Source organism: Aotus nancymaae, unplaced genomic scaffold, assembly GCF_030222135.1.
Source record: "Aotus nancymaae isolate 86718 unplaced genomic scaffold, 86718_ANA_hifiasm-v0.15.2.pri h1tg000015l_0, whole genome shotgun sequence".
Classification (NCBI taxonomy): domain Eukaryota; kingdom Metazoa; phylum Chordata; class Mammalia; order Primates; family Aotidae; genus Aotus; species Aotus nancymaae.
This window is the reverse complement of record NW_026988426.1, coordinates 11,845,035-11,872,584: the sequence shown is the minus strand read 5'-3', so window position 1 is coordinate 11,872,584 and position 27,550 is coordinate 11,845,035. Positions and strand designations below refer to the sequence as shown.

Here is a 27,550-nt window from a genome sequence, read left to right as displayed (position 1 = left end):
ACTAATCCAGTAAACTGACTTGTCTAAACGGAAGCTTTCATCTTTGATTCTTGTCAGCAATGTAACTTATTTATTGTACTTCAGTGTTTCTAAAGAAAGATATCATCTTATAAAGCTGGTAGTGAGGTGGTTATGGGCAAAACAATTAGGTTTGTGGTGGACACAGAAGAAGAACTAATTTTAAGAAAATATAACTTTTTAGTGTATTTTCTTGTCATCATTCTGGAACATGGCGTACTACAGAGTAATTAATTTTGGAGTGGATAAATTGGAAAACAGAAAAATGTGAAAAATTAGACCTCTATAATGTGTTTTCTATGTTAAATGTAAAGCACTGTCAATTTCTTGAACAGCAGAGATACCCATATATAAAAGCAGGCCGAGCATGGTGGCTCACACCTGTATCTTACCACTTTGGGAGGTGAGGGTAGGCAGATCACAAGATCAGGAGTTCAAGACTCCTGATCTTGTCAACATGGTGAAATCCTGCCTCTGCTAAAAAATACAAAAATCACATGAACCTGGGCGACGGAGTTTGCAGTGAGCTGAGACCATACCATTGTACTCCAGCCTGGGCAACAGAGCAAGAAATCAGTCTCAAAAAAAAAAAAAAAAAAAAAAAGAAAAGAAAAGAAAAGAAAAAAGAAAGAAATAAAAAGAAAAGAAAAAGAAAAAAAAAAAACTGCAAACCAGGCCAGGCACGGTGGTTCACACCTGTAGTCCCTGGCAGGTGGATCACTTGAGGTCAGGAGTTTGAGACCAGCATGGCCAATATGGTGAAACCCCATCTCTACTAAAAATACAAAAATTAGCCAGGCATGGTGGCTGTGCACCTGTAATCCCAGCTACTCTAGAGGCTGAGGCATGAATCTCTTGAACCCAGGAGGCAGAGGTTGCAGTGAGCTGAGATCTTGGTAATGCACTCCAGCCTGGGTTACAGAGCAAGACTTTGTCTCAATAAACAAACAAACAAATAAATAAATAAAAGCAAACAAAAAATGACACTGTAAATCATGGTTAACATATTGGTCAATCCTTTTTCCTTGGGGTTTTACTATCTGTTTCTGTTTTGCTGGATGTACTACTAAAATTAGATGTTCTTGGTCTTTTAAATGAACTACATTGAATGGCAGGTGAGAATGGTAAGTAAGCTCTAGTCAGCCCCTAATCTGTATGCCCCGCAAATTCTTTTCTAGAATGTTGTGCAACACAATGTTATGGCCTTCATAAAAATCTCCTTTATAAAAAAAGAAGGTAAAATATTGTAAAAAGAATACATTATTTTCCTCATTGCTATTTGCTGTACTTTCCAGTCAGTGATATGCTTAAAAGTGCTTATCTGCAATGCCGAATAGCATTATTTTCTGAAACTGGAAAAATAAGATGAAGGAATCACTCTCTTACATCAAATAGGGCGAAAACAATCTTCAATGAGTTCGTGTGTGGAGTATCATCTCTGTAGGCTCAGTCTTCATTCTCTCACTCACATTTTTGCGTTTTCAAAAAAAATTGTTTTAAATTTATTTTGGGGCAGCAGCTTTTTCGGAGAGATATATTAGTTATGTCAGTCACACTGATGTAAGTGTCTCTTAAATATAGCTAAATAGGATTTTCAGTTGAGTTAGAAAATACCAACAACTTGGATTTTAAAAATGCTTTTAGAGCTGGTTGGTTTTGATATTGTTAAAAAACATTAATTTTTAAATTTATTATAAATAGTCATCATGCAAATCATTTATTATATATTCTCTCAAATGGAATTTTTTTTTTCAAAGAACAAGTTTTCACAAATACACTAGATTCAACAGTTTCTGAGTTAAAGCCGGATTTGAATGGTCATGTGTAGGTCCACTTAACTAGTGACTAATGCTCACATCCTATAAGCAGTAAATAACTTTTATGAAAAATGAAAGGATGTAATTGCTAAATTAAGTTTCTCACTTGATACTTTTGCTATATCTAAATATAATTGCTATTCCTACAGGTTAACATATTGTTGATTCATATATATGGCTATCATATCAAGTGCTAATACTTCGTTGTTCCATGTTTCTGTAAAAGTAGCTATTATCAAGCTTAGGAATAGTTTTTATTTTAATTCATCTCTTTATGGAGTAAATTTCTGGATCTGAATAAAAAAACTCTACCCACTGAATAACCTTAAACAAATAAGTTGGCCCATCTAAACTTTAGTTTCCTCTTCTGTCTTGCAAAATAATAGTCTCTTTCTCAGAAGCTTCATGTGAGAAATAAAATATCAATGTGCATATGGCATAGTTGCTAGAAAGTCATAAAACCCAATGTTCCTTCCTAACCCAAAATTGAGCTACATTTCTCAGCCTCATTTTATCTCTATGGGAATATGCAACTAATTCTTGCCAATAGAACATAAGCAGAAATGACATGTGTCACCTTCAAACCAAACAATTTTCCTTTGATTTCACAGAACTTGTCTATACCATCTCCTTCCACCCCTTAAAAACTATCTCCCGGCTAGGTAATGTGAACACAACCTTAGAATTTAAAACCCAAATATGCGATTTTCAACATAATATACTAATATTCCAGAATCACAATGGAAAGAAAATATGTTATCATTTTTGGTTAACATTTTTGTTGAATGTGTATAATAACATATTACTAAGAACAAAACAGATGGAGGGGGAGAACTGCTTCGTCTAAATTAAAAACCTAAATGCCAAGGAGTTCATTTTTGCACTTGTTTTTAAAATATATTGAAAACTTGATTAAGGAATAACATTCTAGAAAAATATTCATTTATAAAGAAAATAGTTCTCACATTAGGACATTGACAGTGTAACCTTGGTTATATCAGGGATTACGAACAAATGCTGAGGACAAGGACTCTAAAGAAGCATCTAATCAAATGCACTCCTTTTATAGATAAGGAAATTTCATCCCAGGGAGGGTAAGTGACTTCCCCATGGCTGCTCCAGGCCCAGCTCGATTTACATAATTTATACATTTTCCTCTCCTGAGACCAAAGTTGACTTTCTAAATTGAAGCTTAAAAATAAAATTAAAATCTATTACCGTGCAATCATCCACTGGTTTATTTTAAGATATTACGTTGCTTCAAGTAGTTTGAAAAATTTAGTATTGACTAAAATAGGCTCACAACTCACTGAGACTCAGGAGTAACAGGAGACTGGAGGATTGGTGCCGTAGTTATTTATTTCTCTTATTTCATTTAGGTTTTTTTGTCTCCTGCTTTCAACGTCTTTAGTTAAAACAATAGCATCAACTTGTATTTTTTTTTTTTACTTTCCTTTTTTTTCTGCCAAAGTAGATCACCTAAGTGATGAGTCAAGTTTTGTGCATGTTTCTTAGTTTACCAAGGACATTTAAATTAAAACATCCTGAAAGGTGGAAGCTATTGTTCTTTATTTAAAGAAGCATTTCATTCGTATGTAAATATTGATGTAGGCAGAGAAGGTTGGACTTGAGCTTGGTATTAAATAATAAAATAAATAGGAGTAGAGACTTTGGGATAAGTGTAATATATCAAGAAAATCTCAGGGAGAGAAACATTATGATGGGAAATGAGGCACAACATTTAAAGATGTAGAGTAGATTATAAATATTTTAGAAATCAGGTAACAAACATGAACTTCATCCATGGAGCTGGTGTTTCTAAAATTGTGATCTGCATGTCACTGGTGTAAAGGAAGATAAATTTAGTGGTACACAGATTTTTCATTTTCCTAGTTATATATTCCTTGTGATAAAAATCAGGAAAATATAACTAAAACATGAAATCTAAGAAAAAAAGTGGCATTAAAAACAACAAAAACAGAAAATAATTTACATGGTTATGCCAAAAATAATTATGAAGACGTTTCATGAAACACTAATGTTTTGGATGTATTGCTAAAGATGATATGACAAATTCAATGGTATTCTGATTTGGGAGAAATGTGATCTATTTCTTGGTGATTCATTATGATGGCATGAGGATCCCAACAATGTAGGTTCCCCTAAGAAACTCATTTGTCGACTTTTCTAGCCCATATCTCAGGATGACAACAGGAAGAACAAAGAGTCAAAAATTATGGATGGAATTTGATGAGCTGGTCATGGCAACATGACAGAAAGAATAAACTCTTCTAGTTTAAAGAACACAATAAGCAATGGAACATATATATAATAGCATTCTGCATTATGTATTTCATTGATGAACAATATATCGTTTTATCAATATAGTTGTTACGAGTGATTAATTCAACAATTACCTGTAATCATCTCTAAGCCAGCCACCAGGTTAATAGTCCATGATGACTATTAGTCTGGTGGCTGGCTTAGAGATGATTAAAATAAGGTTTATGCTGTGAAGATTATGTAGTGGAGTAATGGGTCAGGGACTGAGGAGTAAAACGAGTGCCGAATCAACACAAGGCAGAAATCATGTTTTCTTGAGGTGCGTGCAAATGCTCTTGGAGGAGTTAATGAAATAATAATGATAGTGATAATATTAGTAATAATGCTGCCTTCCATTTGCCAAGTGCTTCCCATTTGTCAGGCACATTTTTAATGCAGTATCTTTCTTAATCCTTGGAGCAACCCTGTTGATACTGGTGATATTGGGCTCAGATATATTAAATGATTTATACGAAGTCACGCCACTAGTAAGTGGCAAAGCTGGTGTTAAAACCTGAGCTGTCTAACTCAAATGGTGAACATTCTTAAAAATTGTTTCAAGTTGTTTTGGTGTTAAGATCAGTGAAGGCACTGTTGAAGAGATGCCATTGATTTAAGCCTTAAAGTCATAGACGGTAGTGATGCATTAAGAAGTCACTCAAAACAGAAAGAGATTAGGATTCCATGTGAGTGTAAGACTGGTTAAACACAGAAAAATATTAACAGATCAGTTCTTTCACAAGCTGGGCAATTATATAAAACAATGTTGGAAAGTTCCTGAGGCCAGATTCTTACATACTAGAAACAGTTATGCTTAACTGAACCTACTGGATTATTGAGACATGATGAAAGGGGTATATCAGGAGCTCACTGGGGCATGATGGGAGTCTAATAGTGTGATTAAGAGCATGAATCTCAGAGCAGACCATTTGAGTTTCTGTCTCTGTACTTGCACTTGTTTCCTGTAGGTAAATGAACCCTTCGAAGTCTCAATTTTCTCATCTGCAGTGATACCATCTGTGTTAATAATAGTAAGTGTGACTATGGTTATGAGAAAGTAGATCATTTACACATAGTCCTTGCTATGGTGCACATAGTTAGTGCTTAGTAAGTGCTAGCTTTTATAATTAAGATGAAAAGCATAGACTGGAGATAAGAGAAACTGACAGCAGGCACATAACTTAATAAGCTACTGACACATTCCAGATGAGAACAGACAAAATCATGAACTGGGACAGTGGCAATGGCAACTGAAAAGAGGACAGTTACACAAGATATTTCAGAAGCATAAGTGCCTTCATGATTCATTAGATGTGGGAGGCAGAGACATGATTCTGAGTGTTCACGCCTGGCTCACTGGGGCAATGGTGGTTCTTTTACCAGATATAGAACAATCAGGAAGGAATTACAGTTTGAAGAAGAACTCATGGATCCAGAATCTGTTCTAGCATATTGACAATAAATTAAAAATATTCTTCAAATCTTATCAGTCTACCACAGGGTAAATATTTTTCTCAACTGTAGTACAGATAAAACTGATAATAAAGGAGATGATTCAGATGGTGGATGCAAGGACTCTCACCTAGCATTAAATTACCTGGTAAGCAAATTCTTTCCTATGAAATGCTTCTTCTATTCTTCTGTTAATATCAAAGAGAATGTTTTGATTTGGTACAAATTGCACTTTACTCAAGCTCTAATATCTTTTTCTCTCTCTTTCTCTGATTTTCAACATATTCAATGTCTAGGGAACACAAATATATGCACTTAAAGTATAAGAGTATTCACTTGTTTTTAAATCATATTTTTACATCACTTACATTTTTATCAAATGTCCTGGTTTTCCAGTGATAGTCCTTATATAAATTTCCTTTAAAAGTTAATTTCACTAAAAAAACCATGTATCAAGGAATACTATGCAACCATACAAAATGAAAACATGTTCTTTGAAGGAACATAGACGGAGTTGGAAACCAGTATCCTTATCAAACTAACACAGGAAAAGAAAACCAAATACCGCATGTTCTCACTTATAAGTGGGAGTTAAATATGATAACACATGGACACGTAGAAGGGAATAACAGATACTGGGGCCTTTGAGAGGGTAGAGGTAGGCAGGAGGAAGAGGATCAGGAAAACTAATGGGTACTAGGCTTAATACCTAGGTGATGAAATAATCCATACAACAAACCCCCGTGACACAAGTTTACCTATAAAACAAACCTGTACATGTACTCCTGAACTTAAAATAAAAGTTAAAACAAAATAATAAAATTCATTTTACTTCAATAAACCCCCCATGAATCAATTTAAAGAAAAAACAATTAGGAATTAGAAGTACAGTCACTACTTGGATATAACAAAGCTTGAATGAATAAAGGTTGAAAAATCCTTCACTAAGTTATGTCAAAATTTGGCAATATTCCTGCCCAGTTACAAAAGAAGCATCTTAAAGGGAGATACATTTACCACAAGTCTAAAAGAAAATCACATTATAATTGACTAAGATTGAGCTCCTGATAACTTCCCAAGAAAGTTGTGAATGTAACTTCCTTGCAGATATTCATTAGTTACAGAGCTATGCTTTGAAGATAAGAACAGCATCAGAAATCAAGCAAATATCAAGCAAAAACTTCCAGTTATTAAAAAATCAACTGTAACAGAAATCAGACTGCTTTTTGATTATCAACACTAATTTTCAATTCAGCCCCTTCTCTTCAAGGAGCCCATTGAAATAGTATTACACACAAAATACCAACCAGCAGGAGCTAGGAGAGGGAGAGAAGGCCAACTGTGAAGAATATCCGCAATATTAAGACTCACAAAGGAGTTGATGAGATTAGTTACATGATGGTACTCAATGTGAAATGTAGTATTCCCCTTCTCAGTACTGTTTTGCTGTGATTTCCTTGGGAAGACTAACAGCCTTGTGGGACCTGGTTAATTCTTTTTGCTATGCTTAAAGTAAGTAGATGATTTTCTCCCACAAGTGTCTCTCAATAGGTAGTAAATTCCCTGGATCATTCTCCACATGAGACATTGGGGAGGGGTAAGGTTAGGCTCTGTGACGTAAAATCAAAGCTTCTGTCTCCGCCATTAGGCCTTCATACCACTCTTAGGCTCTAAACAACTAAACAAGAGATCATCTAGTCATGAGTTTGTGGGTTCTGTTTTAGAGTGCTGGAATAATTATAGAAATATGAATATACAACAGAACTTAATGCCCAATCTCTCATTCTGGAAACATGAAGAATTGGAGATTAATTTTACATGTGTTTTTTTTTTTTTCTTTCACAGATGGAAACTTCAGTTCTAAGGCAATTCTGAACTCTTTCTTTTTGAACCAAATGAAAGATTGTTTAGTACTTGATGGTCAAGTTTCTTGTAAATAAGGGAACAGAAGGCCATTTTAAAAGAGTATACTCAAACATTACTAGGATATTTTTTCAGATTATTTTTTTCGAAAGAAAAGAGCCTTCCCTTACGAGACAGCTGCAAATGTGCAAAACAGTGTTATAGCCAGATATCTCTTTGATTTGGAGGATGATTTCTTTTAAAAGTAGAATCATAAATTTCCATTTTTGTGTAGATCCTTTATTTGCTTCTCTCTATAAAGTAGAACAAGCCCTGATTCCAAATTATTGTATACAAAAAATTATGTCCTATGAATTCTAGAAACTAATCAGATGTAAGTGAATAAATCAACAGAAAACAGCTCAACTCTTGAAAATATGTTTCAAATGATATCTTAATAAATGGTAAGCTGAGAACAATGTTTGTATTTGAAATTTGAACATATGTAAAGTAAAAAAATTTAAAAGGAATAGTGGAGTAATCTGCCTGGAGAATATACGCAGCATTGCTGAGAGCTCGAACAGGCCACCCATGACACAGATCTGGTCTGGAAACATATCTAAATGCCTGGCATAGGGTTTTATGTCAATTAATTGATATTATTACAAATCGCAAGATTCCATATAAAAATATTTACTTTGGCTTATCTTAAAATAATTCTCAATTCCTGACCATATTATGCCTCCTGCACATCCCATAATAATAATTAATATTAGTAAGAGCTACTATTGACCAAGTGCTCACTAAGTGCCAGCTATCATTCTAAGTTTTTTATTTTATTCATATTTTGCATACAGACGGTCTCCTTGTGATGCAATTTTTTAAATGCATATTAGGTATCTGGAATAGCTGATCTCAGAAATCCAATACATTTGCCCAATGTCTACAGCTCATAAATGATACAGTTGGGATTTGAACCCACCCCTCTCTGATACTCAATGCTTGGTCTGTTATCCACTGATGGACAAAATTAAAATACTAAACTAATAAACGGAGACTGAATCCATTTCCACTATGCTCACTTGTAAAAAAATCATTCTTCCTGTGTGAAATGTGGTGATTTTGCTATAATATAAAACATACTTTCTAAAAAAAAAAAGAGTACATCTAATAAATATTTTCTTTTTCCATAATTGGTATTCATTTTTCCTTAAATAAATCAGGGAATAATTTACTAATCCAATTTGAATCCAATTTGCTCAAATTGATAGAATATATTTATATTTATTCTACTTGAATTTCAATTACAATTTTCTCTAGAAAATTGAAACACTTCATTTAATTTTCTGATTATCATTCGTAGAAAGAAACCTTCCAAATCATGTATATCACAATTTCAACTCTGGAAGGGTCACTTGAAATTCTTTGCAAGTGCATCTTACCAGAAGTTGTCTTCACTACTTCAGTCGTATTTCTTAGACCAACAAAAGAAAATTGATAAAGCCTCCAGGATCTTGTGTCACCTACTTCAACAGAACTTCGCTTCCATTGATAAACAATTTCTTCTCGTGGATAGCCATCTGCCGTGAGATAGGAAAGCTCACATTAAAAATTATTATAAATTGGCATATATGGCAACTATCGTCTATGAACAGGACCCTGAGATAAAGGCTGTGAGTGCTAGGTGAAGATCTTGGACCAAAGGGCATTGCAGTGGGGACGTAAATTACAATGACATCCCATTCTAATGGGAAGTAATATTCAAAAATACAAAGGTCAAGTTGACTTTTGAAAATCATTTAAATGACATAGAAATTACACTACATGTGGCTTTATATATGGCATATGCATAGTTTACATCATCTGGAATAGTGCATATGAAGTGACCAGTCTAGAATAAATAGTAGAAATACGAATTCTTATATCACAATAAAAGGCAGTCCACAGAGCAAGATTTCAGTCACATAGAAACAGAAAATAATAAGATCAGAATAGACTCAAAATTCTCCAAAGAATGCATTTGAAGTAGAAGATAGTTGAAGAAAATAACCTCAATTATTTATTGTCTTTCTTTCTCAACTTGTCAGGATTTCATTTTAATATACACAGAAATACATAATTAAAAGCAGCAGTAAGTAGAAATGCTAAGAGGAAGATATCATGAGTTTGTACTAATAGGATAGAAAATATTTATTGAGAGCATCATACTGGGAGGTGAGATAAAATAGTGGTTATGAGTACAATTTCCCAGACATTCTACTCTGGACAAGTGTATGTTTTTCCTCCTAAAGTGTCTGTTCCCTTATAGGAAGATGATAGCACTTCTCTCATGGAATTGATGGTCAATGTATATTTGCTGAATGGACAAACATTATTATGAAGTCAACTGTAGAATTAACTTTTTCAAGAAAATAAATAAAAAACCAGAAGTAGTTTTAACAATTTGTCTACTAATATTGCTAATTATAATGTAATAATAAATAACAATAATCAAAGATGAGTTTGATTATGAACACTGAGTATGTGGAATAGAATCTCACGTATTTCCTCCTTTCTGTTCCTTTTGATGCAGGTTTATCTATTATATTTTTACATTAATTAAAGAGGGGAAAAAAAGTAGTCCCTAGAGAACTGTTGCAGGGGATAGAGAGGGCTATGGTAGGATGTGATGAAAATTGAGGAGAACAATGATGACATACAGCCTGGGCAACATGATGAAGCCCCATCTCTTCAAAAAATACAAAAATCAGCTGGATATGGTGGTATGTGCCTGAAATCCCAGCTACTCTGGAGGCTGAGGTGGGAGGATCACTTGAGCCTCAGAAGTGAAGGCTGCAGTAAGCTGAGATCACACCACTGCACACTCCAGCCTAGGCAACAGAACAAGACTGTGCCTCAAAAAAAAAAAAAAAAATGATAATATGAGACAACTTTCTGCAGAGAATGTGCTGGTAACTGAATTATTCTGATAGCAATAAGTAACATTGAATTGTGTTAAATTGTGTTTGTTTGGGTTCAGAGGACAGTTTTCAACTGACCATCTGATGGCACAGAAATCAACAGTTTTTTGAGTTTTAGCTGATGCAAGAAAGAAGTAGTCTCACTTGGAAAATTAAAAGAAAGGAAGTCTAGTCTCTCTAAAGTTCGGGGAAGCTTTAATTTTATAATTAAATATATTTCATTCTTGGATTTGGTAAAATATGGAATAAGTTTTATAATGAGAATTTTTCTGGATAAGTATGATGTACAGTGATAATTTTCCTCTGGTTGCCTCTGGTATTGATGAAGTGATAAATAGGTGATTAGTTCTCTGGTCATCAACTTTGGCAGACACCCTTGTGGAGAAATTACATTTCTACAAACATAATTTTAAAACCTCGAATCAGATTTTTATTTTGCCCAATATGCACAACTGGCAGACAAAAAATGTAAAAGGCTGATTCACCTTTCACAGATGCTGAACGAATAGTAAAGAAAATGTTTAGGGAAATTTAGGTTTGCTTGGCTTTGGTTCAGGCAGGATATATCTGTAAAGGTTACTAAAGCATAATCTGGGTTAGATCATCATAGATCCCCTTACCACATTCTATTATCTATCTGATAAAAATAATACATTAAAAAATAATGGTTTTATATTTGATCTTATTGTGTGTCAGGTAGCAGTTCACATATATTTTATCAATGAAATAATTTTGCTGTGGGGCAGGCCTTAACTAGCAGTGTGCTGCTATAGCCCCTTCCTAGGCCCATAGGAGAAAAAGGAAGAGGATATATAATTAACGACTGCACCCTCTCTATTGAGTCCAGACTTGGACTTACAATCCATTACAAAAAAAAAAAAAAAAAAAAAAAAAAAAAAGGCTCTAGGCAACCCTGCCACTTTATTAAAAGTTTGCAATTCAATGAAACTATTTGTAATTCTTAATAAAATAAGTCCTTTTGCCCGAATCATCTTAGAGCAACCTGGGATTATGATGAGATAGATGGTCAAAATCATCAAAGTCAACAACATAGTTTAATACAACTTTGCAATTCTTTATGCTTCTTTCAATTAATTAACACTGCAATCAGAAAGACTGTAGATGAAGGAGGACACAAATATAGAGGAAATGTTACTTACAACTGGAGAACTCCAAGGGGCAGGAGTGTTCATCCATTGGGAAGTTGTGCAATTGTAATTGGCACTCAGCATCAATCGTCAACCTAAGTAGAAAGATATTAAACATAAAATGGATTTTAGACATAATTTTAAATTGTAAATTTGCACAATTTTAAATGATAATTTGTTTTTGTTTTCTAGAGAAAACCTCACATTCTGATTGAAAACACAAGGTGTTCCCTGATGAAGAAATCCACCAAGACCAGGAAAAAAATTATTTTTAAAAATTTATTTTTAAGAGTTTATCCAATTAGTATAATTTTTAATTGAAAAGAATTAAGAATGTATTATTCTATGATACAATGGAGCAATTACTGATGTTAAAATGTATCTAATAATTACTGATCCCTTAATTATCTATGAAGCACTGGATAGAGTGAATTGCTTCCTCATTTAATAAGTGTTATTATGTATTTATTCTTCTTGAACTCTTCCAAAGTCATATAACTGGAGGCACAGTTGAAATTTGGACCCAGGATTATCTACCTTCAAAGATGGAGATTTTAATCATTGTTACTGTATATTTATATGCTCTTCAAAGGGAAGATTAGTTTTACTCATAAAGGAAGTTACAATTAAATTTGATATTTTAATTGTTTACTCCAAATTAAACTGGAATTATTAAATGAAAATAATATAATTGCAGATACAAACATACATACAGTTCTAAATGTCTTTGGGCATGCACAAAAACACACAAACACACTCATAGCTCATTTTAGACAGCCAGAACAAAATCTTCTCTATATATAGACTAGTAACCATTCAAGCTTTGATTGAATCTCCCATTAGTGACACTTTCGAGATGGCTTTAGTAATTAACTAATGCAAGATTCCACAAATTAATAAAAGTCCAAAAATGACTACAATGTTATGAGAACAATAAAGTCATTTGATATAGTATGATTGACTTCATATTTAAAAAGCTGAACTGAGCTCTGATGTATCAGGGGAATTTTGTACCCACTAGATTCTGAATTCAGGCATTGGCCAGACACTATGGCTGACACTTACAATCCCCAGACTTTGGGAGGCTGAGGTGCAGATATCTTGAACCCAGGAGTAAGAGACCACACGGGCAACACAGTGAGACCATCTCTACAAAAAATACAAAAAAGTCTTAGCAGGGCATAGTGGCATGTGCTTGTGGTCCCAGCTACTCAGGAGGCTGAGGTGGGAAGATCACTTGAACCTCTGGAGGGCAGAGGTTGCAGTGTGCTAAGATCATGCCACTGTACTCCACCCTGAGTGACAGAGTGAGACACTGTCTCAAAATAAATAAAAATAAATTCAGTTATTACTATATCTCTAAGTTGATGAAAGCCATGATGAATATAAAAGGCATGGAATGAACTTATTTTAGAATTGTGGCTATTTTTGTCCTAGTAACTGATATAACTGATAAAGGTTTTGGAGCCATTTTCAAGTATTATATTTTGTATGTTGAGCAAGCACATTTAACATCAATCATTTTGAAGCTAGACGTTCTCAGATATGAAGATTTAGAATTGTAGTATTCTTATTTTGATTGAAAATGTATACACATAATTTTAATATTTTCTATATTTACTATGTATCAGGCTCTACCCTAATCACTTTACTTATTACCCTATTTTGTCCTTGTAGCAAATCTGTAACATCAGAATAAACATCTCTGTTTTATAGAAATTAAAGAAATGAAAGGTAAAAGAGTCCGCTCAGTTGTGGTGTCAAGGTAGGAGGAGAGATAGTACAGAGTGGGACAGCGTGGCTGTGCTTTCCTTCCCAATAATTTCCATCAGTTCTTAATTTTTCTAAATAAAGTAACTATGTAAAAACATCATACTTACTATGCAAACAAAGCTTCTAACACCGAATGTCCTGCTACCAGATAGCTGTCCCTAAGCCCTTTTACATAGAAATGCTGGAGAGTTACCTTAGTTCATACAGATAGTAAAACAGAGAGCTAAGAACCAAAGTCGATGTCTGATTCCTAAGCCTATGTACTTATCTATTATTCTGTCTAATAATGTACTCCCACCAATGAGAAACTTCAATGTAAAAATGTTTTAAATGCGATGTATCAAGTTCTAAGATAATGACATAAAATCATTATTTTATTAAAGTAGCATTTTACTCTAATTTCAAATTTTAATTTCAGAATTTAATTTCAGAGGCTGAAAGATAGCTCCTTCAACTTTCTCCCAAGATAGACAATAAATTAAGTTAAACAGCCTATTAACATAATGGGAAGAGGGGTGCCAGGAGATGAAATACAATAGATTCTAGGTGCTTGCTATTGTGAAGCTAAAAAGAGAAGGATGTATGGAGACATACACATCAAAACTTCTCTTTTAGGAACTATTTCATTCAAACTAAGGATATTTCCAATCATAAGAGCTGGCAGTCCCAAGGATGACTAGTTGTGTTTTAATTTTTGTGTTCTAAAGTACCAGGACATGCACACACACAAAAACCAAGATAGATACAAAGGTCAGATGATCTTGAAAGGCAAAGGAAATTTTAGGTCAGTTTTGAGAAAAAGTAGTTTTTACAACAATCGTGGGAATAAGCTCTGCCTATAATTAGTGCTTTGAAAAAACTCATTGATAACAGAAAGAAGAAAACTAATGTGGTGATGTCATATACTATTTGAACAAACATGCCAACTCTGATGTAGTCTTAAAGTTTCTTTTTTTAAAGACTTATCGTTGATTTTTGCATTTTTTTGTTTGTTTTCTTCTAACAATTACTCCTTTCCTTTCACAACAGAATACCTTAGGGTGTAGAGCACTCGACCATCATTCCAAATTCTCAGCATCCTGTTGGGGGTGGTGATCCAGTGTGCATCAGCCTTTTTGGAGTTTCTGAAGAAAGTGTCTGGAATCCAGATTTTCCCTACCATGTTGCTGTTCAATCGGAGGACTTTAATAGTGCTGTTAAATTTCAAACGTCTGTCATACCACGTTTGCGCGAAAAATATATCAATAGTGTATTCCTGTTTTTTAAAAAAATGATAAAACAGAAAATGTGTACACAGTAAGATTATATTGTTAAATATCAGTATATTTCATTCCTGTTCTCTTTGCCAATATGAAGCAAAGCTATCTTGGCTTCTAGTCCAAAAGAAAGCTAGAGTTTTGCTGAGGAGTCTACCATCTCACCCATCTTTTGTAGCTATGTTTGATACTTATATGAAAAAGTAGACCTGTCAAAGTGATTTCTGGCAAAAGAGCGTAGCCTTGATACAATCCATTACTTTCCATGTCTGTAGAGCAGTATTGTTTTGGGCCAGCTAATTCCTTGCCATGAGGGCTGTTCTGTGCATTGTGGAATGTTTAGAAGCAACTCTGGCCTTTACTTGTTAGATGACAGTAGCAACCCCCAAACCCACCCTCAATCCTGCCAAGTAATGGCAACTAAAATTGCCTCCAGAGATAGTCAAACGTCTCCTGAGGGGGAAAAAAAGTCCAGGTTCAGAACCACTGCTGTAGAGTGAAACAAAGTTCAGAATATGAAAAAGTCCTAAGCAGGAAATCTGGAAGTTCAATTGGGCCTATATTAAAATGGGGATCCTTAAGAACCTAACTGGATAGTCCTTGTTAGGATAGAAAAGGGGAATGAACAGAAGGTGCTTTGCATCATGCCTGGTAGATAGCAAACACCCAATAAAACAGAGGGTTTTTTTTTTCACTATTTATTTATAATGTTCTTTTCTCTAAACAAGATGAAATTAACCAATTAAAAATGATTTCTAATACTGTGCTAATCTCTATCACAAAATGCATTCTTAAATGCTATAGTGACAAATTACTATAATTATTTGCATCAAGTATACATATCACTAAACTGGAGAGAGCTTGACTTCAGCAAAAGAAAAGCAGATACAGTGTGAAATTCAGACCATTAAGGCTGAGTCTTGCCTCATTCACATTGTTCTGTTTTCTTTCCTTGCATCACCTTCCACTGGGTGTCATTGTGATTAGCTACAGTTCTACTCGGGTAAGCCATTTCACCCTTGTTCACCATTTAGTTTCATTTTTACAGTCTACAAGTAATGAGAAAAGAACCTGTTTTATGAAATCCCTTATCAACCAATTAGTGATGTGCCAGGAGAAAGAATAATTAATTAATTTCTATTCTGCATTTTGGCCAGAAAAGCCATGAATAAAAAACTTTGATTCTGAAAACCATTATTTCACAAAGTGTGATTGTAGAACAGTGCTGGGGACTGTTGCTCCTAAAACAAGACAGTTCTGCATTTAAATAAACTACCTATATAGCTTCTACTTCTTAGTTATTTATAATTTATATAAGAACTCTAAAGATTCTGCGAATGATAGCTACAAAGAAGTTAGAATTTGTTTAATGATGAAACAAGCAAACTTAATTAGCTTGGAGTATGCAGGTGATGGTGTACCACCTCAATTGGGATAGCAATGTCTCTTTCTGACTTAGCAGAGTATCTTCATTGCTAGCTTGGTAAATGCCATTTTAAAGTGAGAGTATCACTATAATATATCATGTTGTACTAATATTGTGTAGTATGGAATATTATGTAACATTATATTATATTGTACTCCATTCTGCTCTACTATATTTTACATTCTCTATTGTATCATGGACTCCAGTCTAGTTTTGTATTTCACATTTGGGTAGAAAGTGTTACATTAGGAACAGAATTACTTTCATTATTACATCTGACACACTATTTTGTCTGAGAAACATTTCTGATTTGAAGCAAACTATGCCATTCTCACACTGTTAATATTCTAATAAGTAGTGGATTACTATATCTTAGTTCGTAGGAAGTAGCACTTGGCAAGTAAACATCGATTGTTGAATTTCAACAGCATAGCATATTGACACAAATTAATTATATATGTATGATCCTATTTAATTCTCATGACAAAAATACTTAAAATTTAATTATCTTTATATTACAAGAAAAAAAGGATCTGGAAGACTATCTTTCACTTCAAAAGTTTTAAACTTAAATTTTTTTGCTGGCATGTTCCTTACTATTTCCATGACACTACATTTTCTCTCAAACATGCTAATAAAATAGACGAAGAATTTTATTTGCAAACTCACCATATTGATAGCGTTCACTGGACCAATGCTATTCACATACATGTCTGTGTGAATTAATGTTGGTTTCACTGTAAAGAGAAACATAGAAATGTGTGCACATAGAGAGGTACACGATTTTAATGTTTTAATCTTTGTTTTCTAGAATAGATTTATTTAGCTACATTAGAAGTAATTTATTCATAACTAATTTGGTACCAGTTACTAATTTGCCACATTTGAATAACTATTTTGTTTTCAAAGAAATATCTTTTTTAAGCATGCACTGCAATAAGCAAGCAGAGTAGAGTTTTGAAACCAATTATCCTTTTAAAACTAACATAAAAATGAATAAATTAGAAAATGCTGCCCTTAGCTTTTCTCCATCTTTCTCTCAGATATTTTGAATTTTACCATGATTCCTTCAAGCTCTGAAATTGACTTGGACATGTCCCTGACTTGACCCATATAGAAATATAATTTCTTAATGACTCAGAAAAAAATATGCATTAGGAACATGAAGTGGACATAAAGATCAAATGGGTAATATAAATTGTTTTTGGGTCACAGTTCCCTGTTAATTTCTTTTATGACCACATTATCCTCATATACTTCTCACCGACACAAAATTAATCTTCCTTAATGATTTGTTGTACACTGTGATATCATAGATAATATGAGAAAACCATATGGAAACCCATTATACACCTATTGGTCAGAGATGAATGATATTAAAAATCTGTAGTATGATATCCATGACCAAATGGATGGCCTCCATTTTTATTTAACATTTAATGAACAACCAGAGTGTTAGTCTCTTCTTTATTTATTTTCTTTGAAAGTATCATGTCCTAACTCTCTGTGGTGGATTGAATTCTTCTCTATAACTGGTATTCACATCCTTGCCTTCTCCTGGGTGAGGCTATTCCTCCCCCTCTGGACTTTGGGCTTCACTATCTGATTGGTTTTGGCTAATAATATATAGACAAAAGTGAATGTGCCAGTGCTACGACTAAGCATTCAGCTTTATGAGCTTCTACTTACTCATCGGCTGCTTTCTACTGCTATGAGAATGGTTTTCCTAGCTAGCTGCTGGTCCCAGGAGTAGAACGAGAAACATGTACAGTATAGTTGCCCTAAATAAGCAGCTCCAGCTTGCTTTAGCCTAGATTAGTGTACCCTCCAGGGGAGTATTACAGAAGTGTTTATTGTCATATGCCATTGAGATTTTGTGGTTGTTCGTTACATAGCAACAAGCAAACAATATATCCTCTCTTTACTGTTATTGTTTTGTTTAATTATACATATATATTTTTTTATTGCACTTTAGGTTCTGGGGTACATGTGGAGAACATGCAGGATTGTTGCATAGGTACATACATGGCAATGTGGTTTGCTGCCTCCATACCCCCATCACCTATATCTGGCATTTCTACCCATGTTATCCCTCCCCAACTGCCCTACCCCACTGTCCCTCCCCTATTTTCCCCCAACAGACCACAGTGTGTGATGCTCCCCTCCCTGTGTCTATGTGTTCTCATTGTTCAACACCTGCCTATGAGTGAGAACATGTGGTGTTTTTCTGTTCTTGTGTCAGTTTGCTGAGAATGATGGTTTTCAGGTTCATCCATGTCCCTTCAAAAGACACGAACTCATCTTTTTTACGGCTGCATAGTATTCCATGTTGTATATGTACCACATTTTCCTTGTCCAGTCTATCATTTGGGTTGGTTCCAAGTCTTTGCTATTGTAAATAGTGCTGCTATGAACATAGGTGTGCATGTATCTTTATAATAGAATGACTTATAATCCTTTGGATATCTACCCAGTATTGGGATTGCTGGGTCAAATAGAATTTCTATTTCTAGGTCCTTGAGGAATTGCCACACTGTCTTCCACAATGGCTGAATTAGTTTACACTCCCACCAACAGTGTAAAAGTGTTCCTATTTATCCACATCCTCTCCAGCATCTGTTGTCTCCAGATATTTTAACGATCGCCCTTCTAACTGGCATTAGATGGTATCTCAATGTAGTTTTGATTTGCATTTCTCTAATGATCAGTGAGGATGAGCATTTTTTCATATGTTTGTTGGCCTCATATGTGTCTTCTTTTGAAAAGTGTCTGTTCATATCCTTCACCCACTTTTGAATGGTTTTGTTTGTTTGTTTGTTTGTTTTCTTGTAAATCTGTTTTAGTTCTTTGTAGATTCTGGATATTAGCCCTTTGTCAGATGGGTAGATTGCAAAAAATTTTTTCCCATTCTGTTGGTTGCGGGTGCACTCTAATGATTGTTTCTTTTGCTGTACAGAAGCTCTGGAGATTTTTTTACCTTGCTTCATAAAGGGATTGTTGCTTTTATTCCTACAGCCTCAGTCTGAGATATCTAGGAATATTTGAATTTCTAGCTCTAGCTCTCAAGCTTCACTTGAAAATAATATGTCTTCATTTTAAACTTACTGACATCCCTCCCACTCCTAGGCCTGAATACTATTTAAACACTACTTTTACAACACATAAAAATGTATAATTTAAGTCTTCCTTGCTCTTGAACTACACTGATTTTTTTTTTCTAATAAAGTAGATAATTTTATGTGACCCTATCTATAGCACAACACAAAAGACTTTAACACACCTCCTATATCAGGCCGAAGTTTATTGTCATATCCTTCCAGGAGGTTGTTTAAGATGACAGTGACATCACCCTCAGGAACTTTTGGAGTCAACACCCATGTTTTGTTAGAAGCATAATCTTCGTAGTCATCATCAGATTTCTGGCTAGTGAAGCTAAGAAAAAAACACTGGTCAAAAAACACATAGGTTACACTCAAGTTGACTTTTATCCACAGACCACCAGTGGAAAAGAAGAAATAAAACAGGATTGAAGCAATGTTTACATTGAAATTCTCATCGAGGGTTACTCTAATAAAACTGCATAGATGGAGACTTAAATCTATTCAAGTGCACACTTTAGTTTTTCAGAATTCTTTGCCCTCCCATGTACAAATACACCATGTTTTGCTAGTTATGTTTACTTTTCCCATATTTGATGTTCTTTCTCCCTACTTCCCAGCCTCCTGAAGTAATTATAAAAAAACTATTTGTGTGAAAGTGATGGCTAAATGATCATATGTAGTCTAAGAATTCAGGTATAATGTCTCCTCTTTCCTCCTTTGAGGAGTTCACTTGGCGCAACTTATTAATAAAGTAAGAGACTGATAATTAGATTCCCTCCCATGAACTGCCAGACATGCCTCTCCCTGCTAAATTGAACACTTAAGGAGAGAGCTCAGTCTCTCTGCCTTTGCTTCCCCCAGGGTGTGTTTATGTGTATTTTTTCCCCTCACTTGCACTGAAGGCAAGGGCGGTTCATTTATCTTTGGTTGTTAAGAACCTGGTACTATGAAGAAAAATGTGGTTACAGACTTTAAACCACTCTTTATCATGGCAAAGGTTTCTAGGCTGGAAACTCACTCCAATGGTTAATGTACCACAATCATAGAAATGAAATGACCTGTTATAACTGATCAAAAAGCCACATAATATTCTTTGTTTATATTTACTATGCCCAAACCTGTCAGAAACCCCTTCAGCAGTTGAGCTGGAAGCCACCTAAGAATGACTCTGGAAAGGGATTGGAATTCCTATAGTTTACCTCTCCCCCTAACTCAAGTCCCAAGACAACCCTGCCAAGATGATTTTTTCCAGATCCAGGGGAAACACAAACCTTTGCAAAAGCTGTCATTTCATTTTTATAAGCACTCAATAAATATTGGCTACTTCTACAGTTTAAAGTAAAATTTAAAAAAATACAAACTTAAAATATAGTATTTCCCACCCTGCTCCTATCTTTACCTTGTTTTTCTAAACAACAATATAGAATGAATTTTGTCAGCTATCACATAATTGCCATCTTTACCTTGAATAAATAAATGTATATATTCATATATTCTCAAGCCAGATTTATTACCTTTCTTCACTCATACTCAGTCATCAAGTATCTATACACACACATACAATGTAGTTAAATATACATACCTATGTCTGTATGTATGTGTGTACACATGAACAGATATATGTTTCATGTGCATAGGTATATATAGATCTTGAGTTAATATTGCAGAAGTAAGATGATTATGTGATTAATCTGGTTTGAGATTAAGGATAGAGGATGACATCTTAAGAGTAATTATTGTCATGGGTCAACTTAGTAAGTGATTATAGTGACATCTTTTTTCATTCTTTTTAAGCTTTGTAACTAGGAAACACTATAAAAATACATCTGCAAAAGGCCCAACATACCCAGTGTCTTACATCTTGCACTTTAGTGAGCATAGGAAGTTTTAACGATCATTAATTTCACAGAATGCCCATAGTGAGTATGATGGACTGAGCAATGCTTCTGTCAGGTCTCAGAGAGAAAAGCCTCCGTTCAAGCAGAGGCCAGTTTGCTGCTAGAAAAATCCCTCTTGGGCCTCAATTCATCATTTCTCCAGAGTACTGCTGAACTCTGCCCAATAGAGCTTTAATCCTCTGACCCAAATCTTACTGGTTGAAGGGAAGAAAAAAATCTCTCTGGAAAAGTAATTTTCAAATCCCTCCAATAACTCATGAGAAAAGAATATGATTGGTTCATCAGATGCCATAATACAATTTATTACCGTATAAATGGTTCATGCAAAAGTGCCGTTTCAAAAACTCTCTCTCTCTCTCTTAGGTCTATCAGACACATGCACCCTATTAAATTTTCTTCAAGGAAAGAGGACATGTACCAATTGTTCGGTGTGTTTGTTTATGGCACCTCCTCATACCAACAAATAAATGAATCACGTATAATGGTGCTGTACTACCATTATTATGATTATCTAGCAGACCAGGAGGGAAACTACATAAAGTGAAAACATAAGGGATACTTTTTTAGAAGTAAGGCTACTTTTCCAGAATTGCTCCAACAATTCCCTCAGAGTCATCGCCAAGTTTTTTTACACTTCAGGATGTCTACTTAGCCATCAAGAGATAAAATAGAGTACTTAAAAGTATATACTTGGGAATTAGGAAAGGCTAGCTCTGCTTTCTCAATTTGTGTCTTGCCTGGCACTTACTGTTAATGACTTTGAGCAAGTTATTTAACCTTGCTAAGCCTCAAAGTTTTCAGCTTTAAAAGAGGTTTAATATTAGTTCTTACATTACATTCTTATGTAAGGTTGAGGCAATGCTTAAGTGCTTAGCACAGTGCCTAGCACACAGTACTGAAAATAAGTCCATAACAGTTATTATATTGTTAATTAAGCAATAGCATAATTCATTAATGAAACAAATATTATTATAATTATTATAATAATTTTATGAAGTGACCACTGCTAGATTTATAACACCAGCTCCAAACATGTAACAAAAACCTACATCTATCTACCTATGCTGCATCAAGACTTTTAATACAATAAGGGCTGAGAAGAACTAAAAACAGATGTTTTGCAGGAAAAAAATTATGGCTGTCTACATTATAAATGAATGAAGTTGTTCTTTTCCACAGCTTTTCTAGTTGAGGTCCAAATTAAAAGAGCTGATGCATAAATCTGGGATTGTTTCCAGATTTGTCTTAAAACAAAAAGGAACTTCTTTTATTAAAGCTATACTGTTTGTTTCTCTAGAGTGCTTTGGACATAAAAAACCTCTGCATTTGCAGGTAGGCTATCTAGGAATAATGAAGTCTGGCCATCAGATGAGACATGCTGTGGAATTGTGGACTCCATAAGAGTGCCTGGGCAGAAACAGATTGATAATGATTTAAGGAATTCACTCGACATTTGAGCAGATAGAGAGCAAACATACTTGAACTTCTGGCTAAAGGTATCTACCTGCATGAAACAGCCTTTAGAGGTTAATACTCCTCTTGGTAACTTATAATTAGAAAATATTCATATAGAGGGAAATAACTGAAATTAAAATTCCCCTTCAATTAACTAACCATAATAAAGACATTTTTGTCAACTGAATGATAGTTTATGAGTGATAGTGTCAGAAGAGAATGTGAAGATTTCATCTCTGAAAACATTCAAAAAATCATTGGAAAGCCACCTTAGTGAGAGCCTGGGGCCACAGCAGCAGCATCGCCTGGGAGCTTGCCAGAAATGCAGAACTCTAGGACCCACGAAGACCCCGGAATCAGAATTGCTATTTTAACAAGTTTCTTAAATGATTCACATAATATTAATATTTGAGGATCTCAGTCATAGAATGGTTAGATCAGTGGTACTGATTCTTGGCTCTGTATGTATGTGTATGTGTATGTGTTGGGGCGGGATTTTTTTAAAATACAAATTCTCAGGTTCCTACTTTAGATTTAAATCTGAATCTTCATGTTGTATATTAGATTATTCATGTTTATTCTCATCATTACAGTTTTATGCATAATTTGAATTTAGGCATGATTACAAACATGAATTCATATTTGTAATTAGAAGTAGAAATCAATCCTATTTAGAAGAACAAAAGTGGCTTATAAAACACAACAAATACTGCATAGAGATTGTTCGATGACAGGTTGCTCACAATTATGTACAGGATTCTAGACATTTTAATTTTGGTACATATTCTGGGTGTTTGCCATTGTGAAGATTAGTCATGCAGTTTCTGGAATTTTAAATTTCCACCTAGGTATTTCAGATTTCTATATATTTAATAAAGTTCTAGGTTTAGGGGTGGACAAAGAAAATCTAGTCATTGCCCAGGATAGTAGAACAGCAAACATTTGGATGAGAAATAATGGCATTTGTCTTTTTGTTCAGGTTTCTTTAAACCTATAGGTACTTGGCATAATAAGACTGAATATATATTTATCTTTCTTTAACGCTGTTAAGTAGTGGAATTTAAAAAATTAATTATTTGTATTCTTCAATTATTTTTACATTTTCAGCATTCCCTTCTTTTATTACATTGGTTTCACTAATATTTTCTTGGTACAAGTTTTGGTTTACTTTTTTAAAAGTGTAATGAGTTCATATGCAAAGTATTTCGTAGGTCAGAATAAATCTCTCAAGACGTATACTTGGGAAAATGATACCTTAGACCTTTTCTATGAAAAATTCCCATGCGTTGGATTTTCTGCTCCATTGTTAACTCTAAATTTTGAATACCCACTCCTTATATCTCATAAATCTCTATCCTTTCCTTTGCCACATGTACAAGGACCCACTGCTACGCCAGATTGTCATGAGGCTGTAGAGTTCAGTGGGAATCCCATGCCCCAAAGTTATCATTAATACAGAAATCTCTTGTTCCTTATATCATCATATTACCTGAGAGTTAGTTGAGTTCTGAAAATCAAGCCAAACTCCAGAACCTTTGCATGTATCTATCCTTTCTGCCTTCAAACTTTCCTTTGCTCCACTCCTCAATCTACTACTTAGCATGTTCCAATACAAGCATCATATCATAGAGACTATTTCTGACTCTTATCTACATTTGTTGCCCACCCACCCACCCATCACATGTTCTACCAGGAGACTGTTTCATAGAATTTATCACAGTGTGCATTTATTGATTGGTCTATGGCCTGTTTTCATTACTAAACTATAAATTTCATGAGTGTGTGCTAAATGGAGATTTATGGAAATAAATTTTTTGCTCACCAGTTTTCCTAGGAGAAATAATAATATTGAAAATAGGTACTGTTAAATATTCATTGTGTTCTAGGTATAACTTTAAAGATTTCACACACATTCCTGAAAACACTTAATTCTCAAAACACTGATATTCCTGTGATTATTCCATTTTATAGATATAGAAACACTGTGACAATCATAATAGTCATAATAGTCACTGTTAGTTGGCCAAAACGAAATATTTAACCATTACCTTTCATGGCTTTGAGAAAGAAATTGGGACCAAAGAATCTACAGCTATACATTCATCCAACAATGAGATCATCCAAAATAAATGATTGTTCCAGCCCATTTTCCTTTAAAACAATAAATTAGTTTATGTCTGAGTTCAATAAAAGACATGATGTGTTTAGCACAAAGTTAATAACATTCGGATTTCATAAACTTGCCATTGCAGATAGTGATGATTTGATCTCCCCACTCTGAGGAATAAAAGCAAAGCTTGCCATTTAACTTAATGGATGTGATCATCTGCCTCATTTAAACTCTTTCCTCTGTTTGGAAAGCAGTGTATGTAGCAGGGGCAAGGTACACATATAAGCTAGTTCAATTTAAAGGATGTCCTCCAGTCACTGCAAAAGGTGGGCTTTGGTAAACAGCATAGGAACAAGCAGAGTAGGTGAGTGTACATCCTCAGAAGGCATAGGGAACTCAGCATACGATCATGGGAAGGGGGACTCCCCTCAGTACTATCCAGGAGGGCTGGCTACTCTTTAAAGACATGGTGGTGTTCAATGGACAGGGCCATTGGGGCACTAGTTGCTTCATATAGGTCCTTCAGTGGCCCATGGGATTTTATTCCTCCCAGTGAGGACATGTAAATTTCCTGTACAGAACCTGTTTGGAGGGTGCTTTGTGCATGAATGTGTACACATGAGTGCATATATGCAAAGAGGGTAGAATTAGGGCAGGAAAGTAAACCATTCTACTAACAAATTGTCCTACTTAAAATGGCTTTCTCATCTCACATCCTGTTTATTTTTTTTATATTAGGCTAACAGCTGTTGGTGTGTTTGAACTGAATCAATTATCAGACATTTAGTTTCCAATATATCAAATGCAAATTGTTTACTTTATTAACAGCCACAAATGGTGCATATCAAATAAATGTCTGTGGGATTTTGTTAGCTAAGATGAATTTGATTGTAAGTATCACAATATTCAAACTAAATTGAGAGACACTGACAGGTATAATTATAAATTCTAAGGTAGTATGAGCTTCAGGGAGTTTTGACTTAGTTCTTTAACTATGTATTCAAAATCTTAGATTTTTTTTTTCTGTCTCTCTCTTCTATCCTTCATGGTGTCAACTTCAACTCAGAGAAGTATCTATGTCATCACAAGACTCTGGCTACAACTTTTCGCCTCTATGCTCCTTCGTATATATCCATAAAAACAGAGATAAACTTTTTCAAAAGCTCTCTCAAAAAGAGGAAAATAGTTACTTTTCTAAAACCCCTTCAAAAGCCTCCTTTTTTTTTTTTTCCATATCACTAGGCTGAGTGGGATCAGACACATGAAACTGTTATCAGTGGCTAGAGAATGAGGAAATGATAAATATTTAACCTTAATTATATAAACCTACCAGTAGCGTAAAATATGAAAATGGCTTCCCCGAAAGCTCGTGAGCTTCACAGATACCAAATTAATATTGTAGTAGTTCAGAAGGTGAGGAGGGGAAATGTGGAGAGGCAATGGCTATGCTCATTGTGGGGAGTAGAACAGAAAAAAATAATCAATGTCAGATTACATTATGAAATCATTACAGTCAATTTTCTCCAGATTACACCTCCCTCTCATATTTTACTGTTTTTATCCTTTGTTTCAACCCTTCCTAAACAAAAGTGAAAAGACATAGAGTAACTAGGACTCAGTACTGCTGGAGGGAAAATATTTTGGCATTATCTGCTAATAATGAACATTTTGTGTGTTATATAACCCAGAAATTTAATCTCTTGATTATTTCCAAAAGGAAATAAATTCACACATCTACTAAAATACAGGTACAAGAAAGTAGACAGTTGCATTATTTGTCACATACGGGAATAAATAGAACCCAAACCAGTGGTAAAATGGATAAATAAAATATGGCTTGTACACATAATGAAATATTGTACAACAATGCAAATTTGTGAAATATTGCTACATGCAGCAAAATAAATTTGAAAAATAAAAATCTGAGCAAAAGATGTCTATACATTCATATATATGCACAAATATATAATACTTCTGTTATATAAAATTTAGTGGCAAAAAAACGTATCTATAGTGCTCAAAGTCAGGACAGCAGTTATTTGAAGTAAGAGAAAGAGGACAGAAACTAGGAAAGAAAGAAGATGTTTCCTGGGGCATTGGTAATATTTTATTTTCAGACATAGTTGATAAATTACATGGGTTTTTATTGGAATTTGTGATAATGCATTGGGCTATATTTTAAACTTATATGCTCTTTATACATTAATACTGCATAGGAAACAAAATAATCAAGTTTAGCTATGAAGGTTAAAAGCAGAGCATTAGGCACCTAAGAGCAAGAACTGCTTCTGTCTTCAGAGGTGGTGTTTTCTAAAACTTTACAAGTGCCTGGCATTTGGCAAGGCACCCAATGAATAGGTTTCAAAACATGAGTATGGATTTTTTGAATGAAGATTCAATATTTGTGGAATTAACTTAGTAAGTGGCTCACTCTCTTTATATATGTGCCCATGTAACAATTAGAATTAATACTAAAAGGAGCTGCCTATATAACATGCTATTGTATGGTTGCTATTGCTCTCTTCATCAAGTGCTGTCGATTCTCTGCATGGGAAAACTCAAATGACATACATTTAAAATACTTTTTAGACTATAATGAAACAAAGGCATGCACTAGTATGTTTATTGCAGCAGTATTCACAATAGCAAAGACATGGAATCAATCTAAATGCCTATCAAAAGAATAAGATAGGCATTTCTCATTCACAAAAAAGAATGAGATCATGTTCTTTGCAGGGACATGGGTGGCGCTGGAGGCCAGTATCCTTATCAAACTAACACAGGAACAGAAAGCCAAATACTGCATGTTCTCCCTTACAACTGGGAGCTAAATGATGAGGACACATGAACAAATAGAGGAGAGCAACACACACTGGGGCCTTTCAGAGGGTGGAGGGTGGCTTCCAGAAGGGAGAGGACCAGGAAAAATAACTGATGGGCACTAGGCAAAATATCTGCATGATGAAATAATT

The 27,550-nt window shown here is 34.5% G+C and overlaps 1 protein-coding gene across 2 annotated transcripts in view; it reads right to left on the bottom strand.

The window, feature by feature from the left end:
• GABRG2 (gamma-aminobutyric acid type A receptor subunit gamma2) overlaps positions 1 to 27,550 on the bottom strand; it is a 94,539-nt gene that overhangs the window by 48,698 nt on the left and 18,291 nt on the right. For both annotated transcript variants that reach the window (XM_021672214.2, XM_021672215.2), the window contains exons 2-6: positions 19,295 to 19,446; positions 16,684 to 16,751; positions 14,367 to 14,587; positions 11,572 to 11,654; positions 8,894 to 9,031 (exon numbers count right to left, since the gene is read on the bottom strand). In XM_021672214.2, coding sequence (XP_021527889.1) covers positions 8,894 to 9,031; positions 11,572 to 11,654; positions 14,367 to 14,587; positions 16,684 to 16,751; positions 19,295 to 19,446 — 662 coding nt within the window. The remainder of the gene's footprint in view (positions 1 to 8,893; positions 9,032 to 11,571; positions 11,655 to 14,366; positions 14,588 to 16,683; positions 16,752 to 19,294; positions 19,447 to 27,550) is intronic.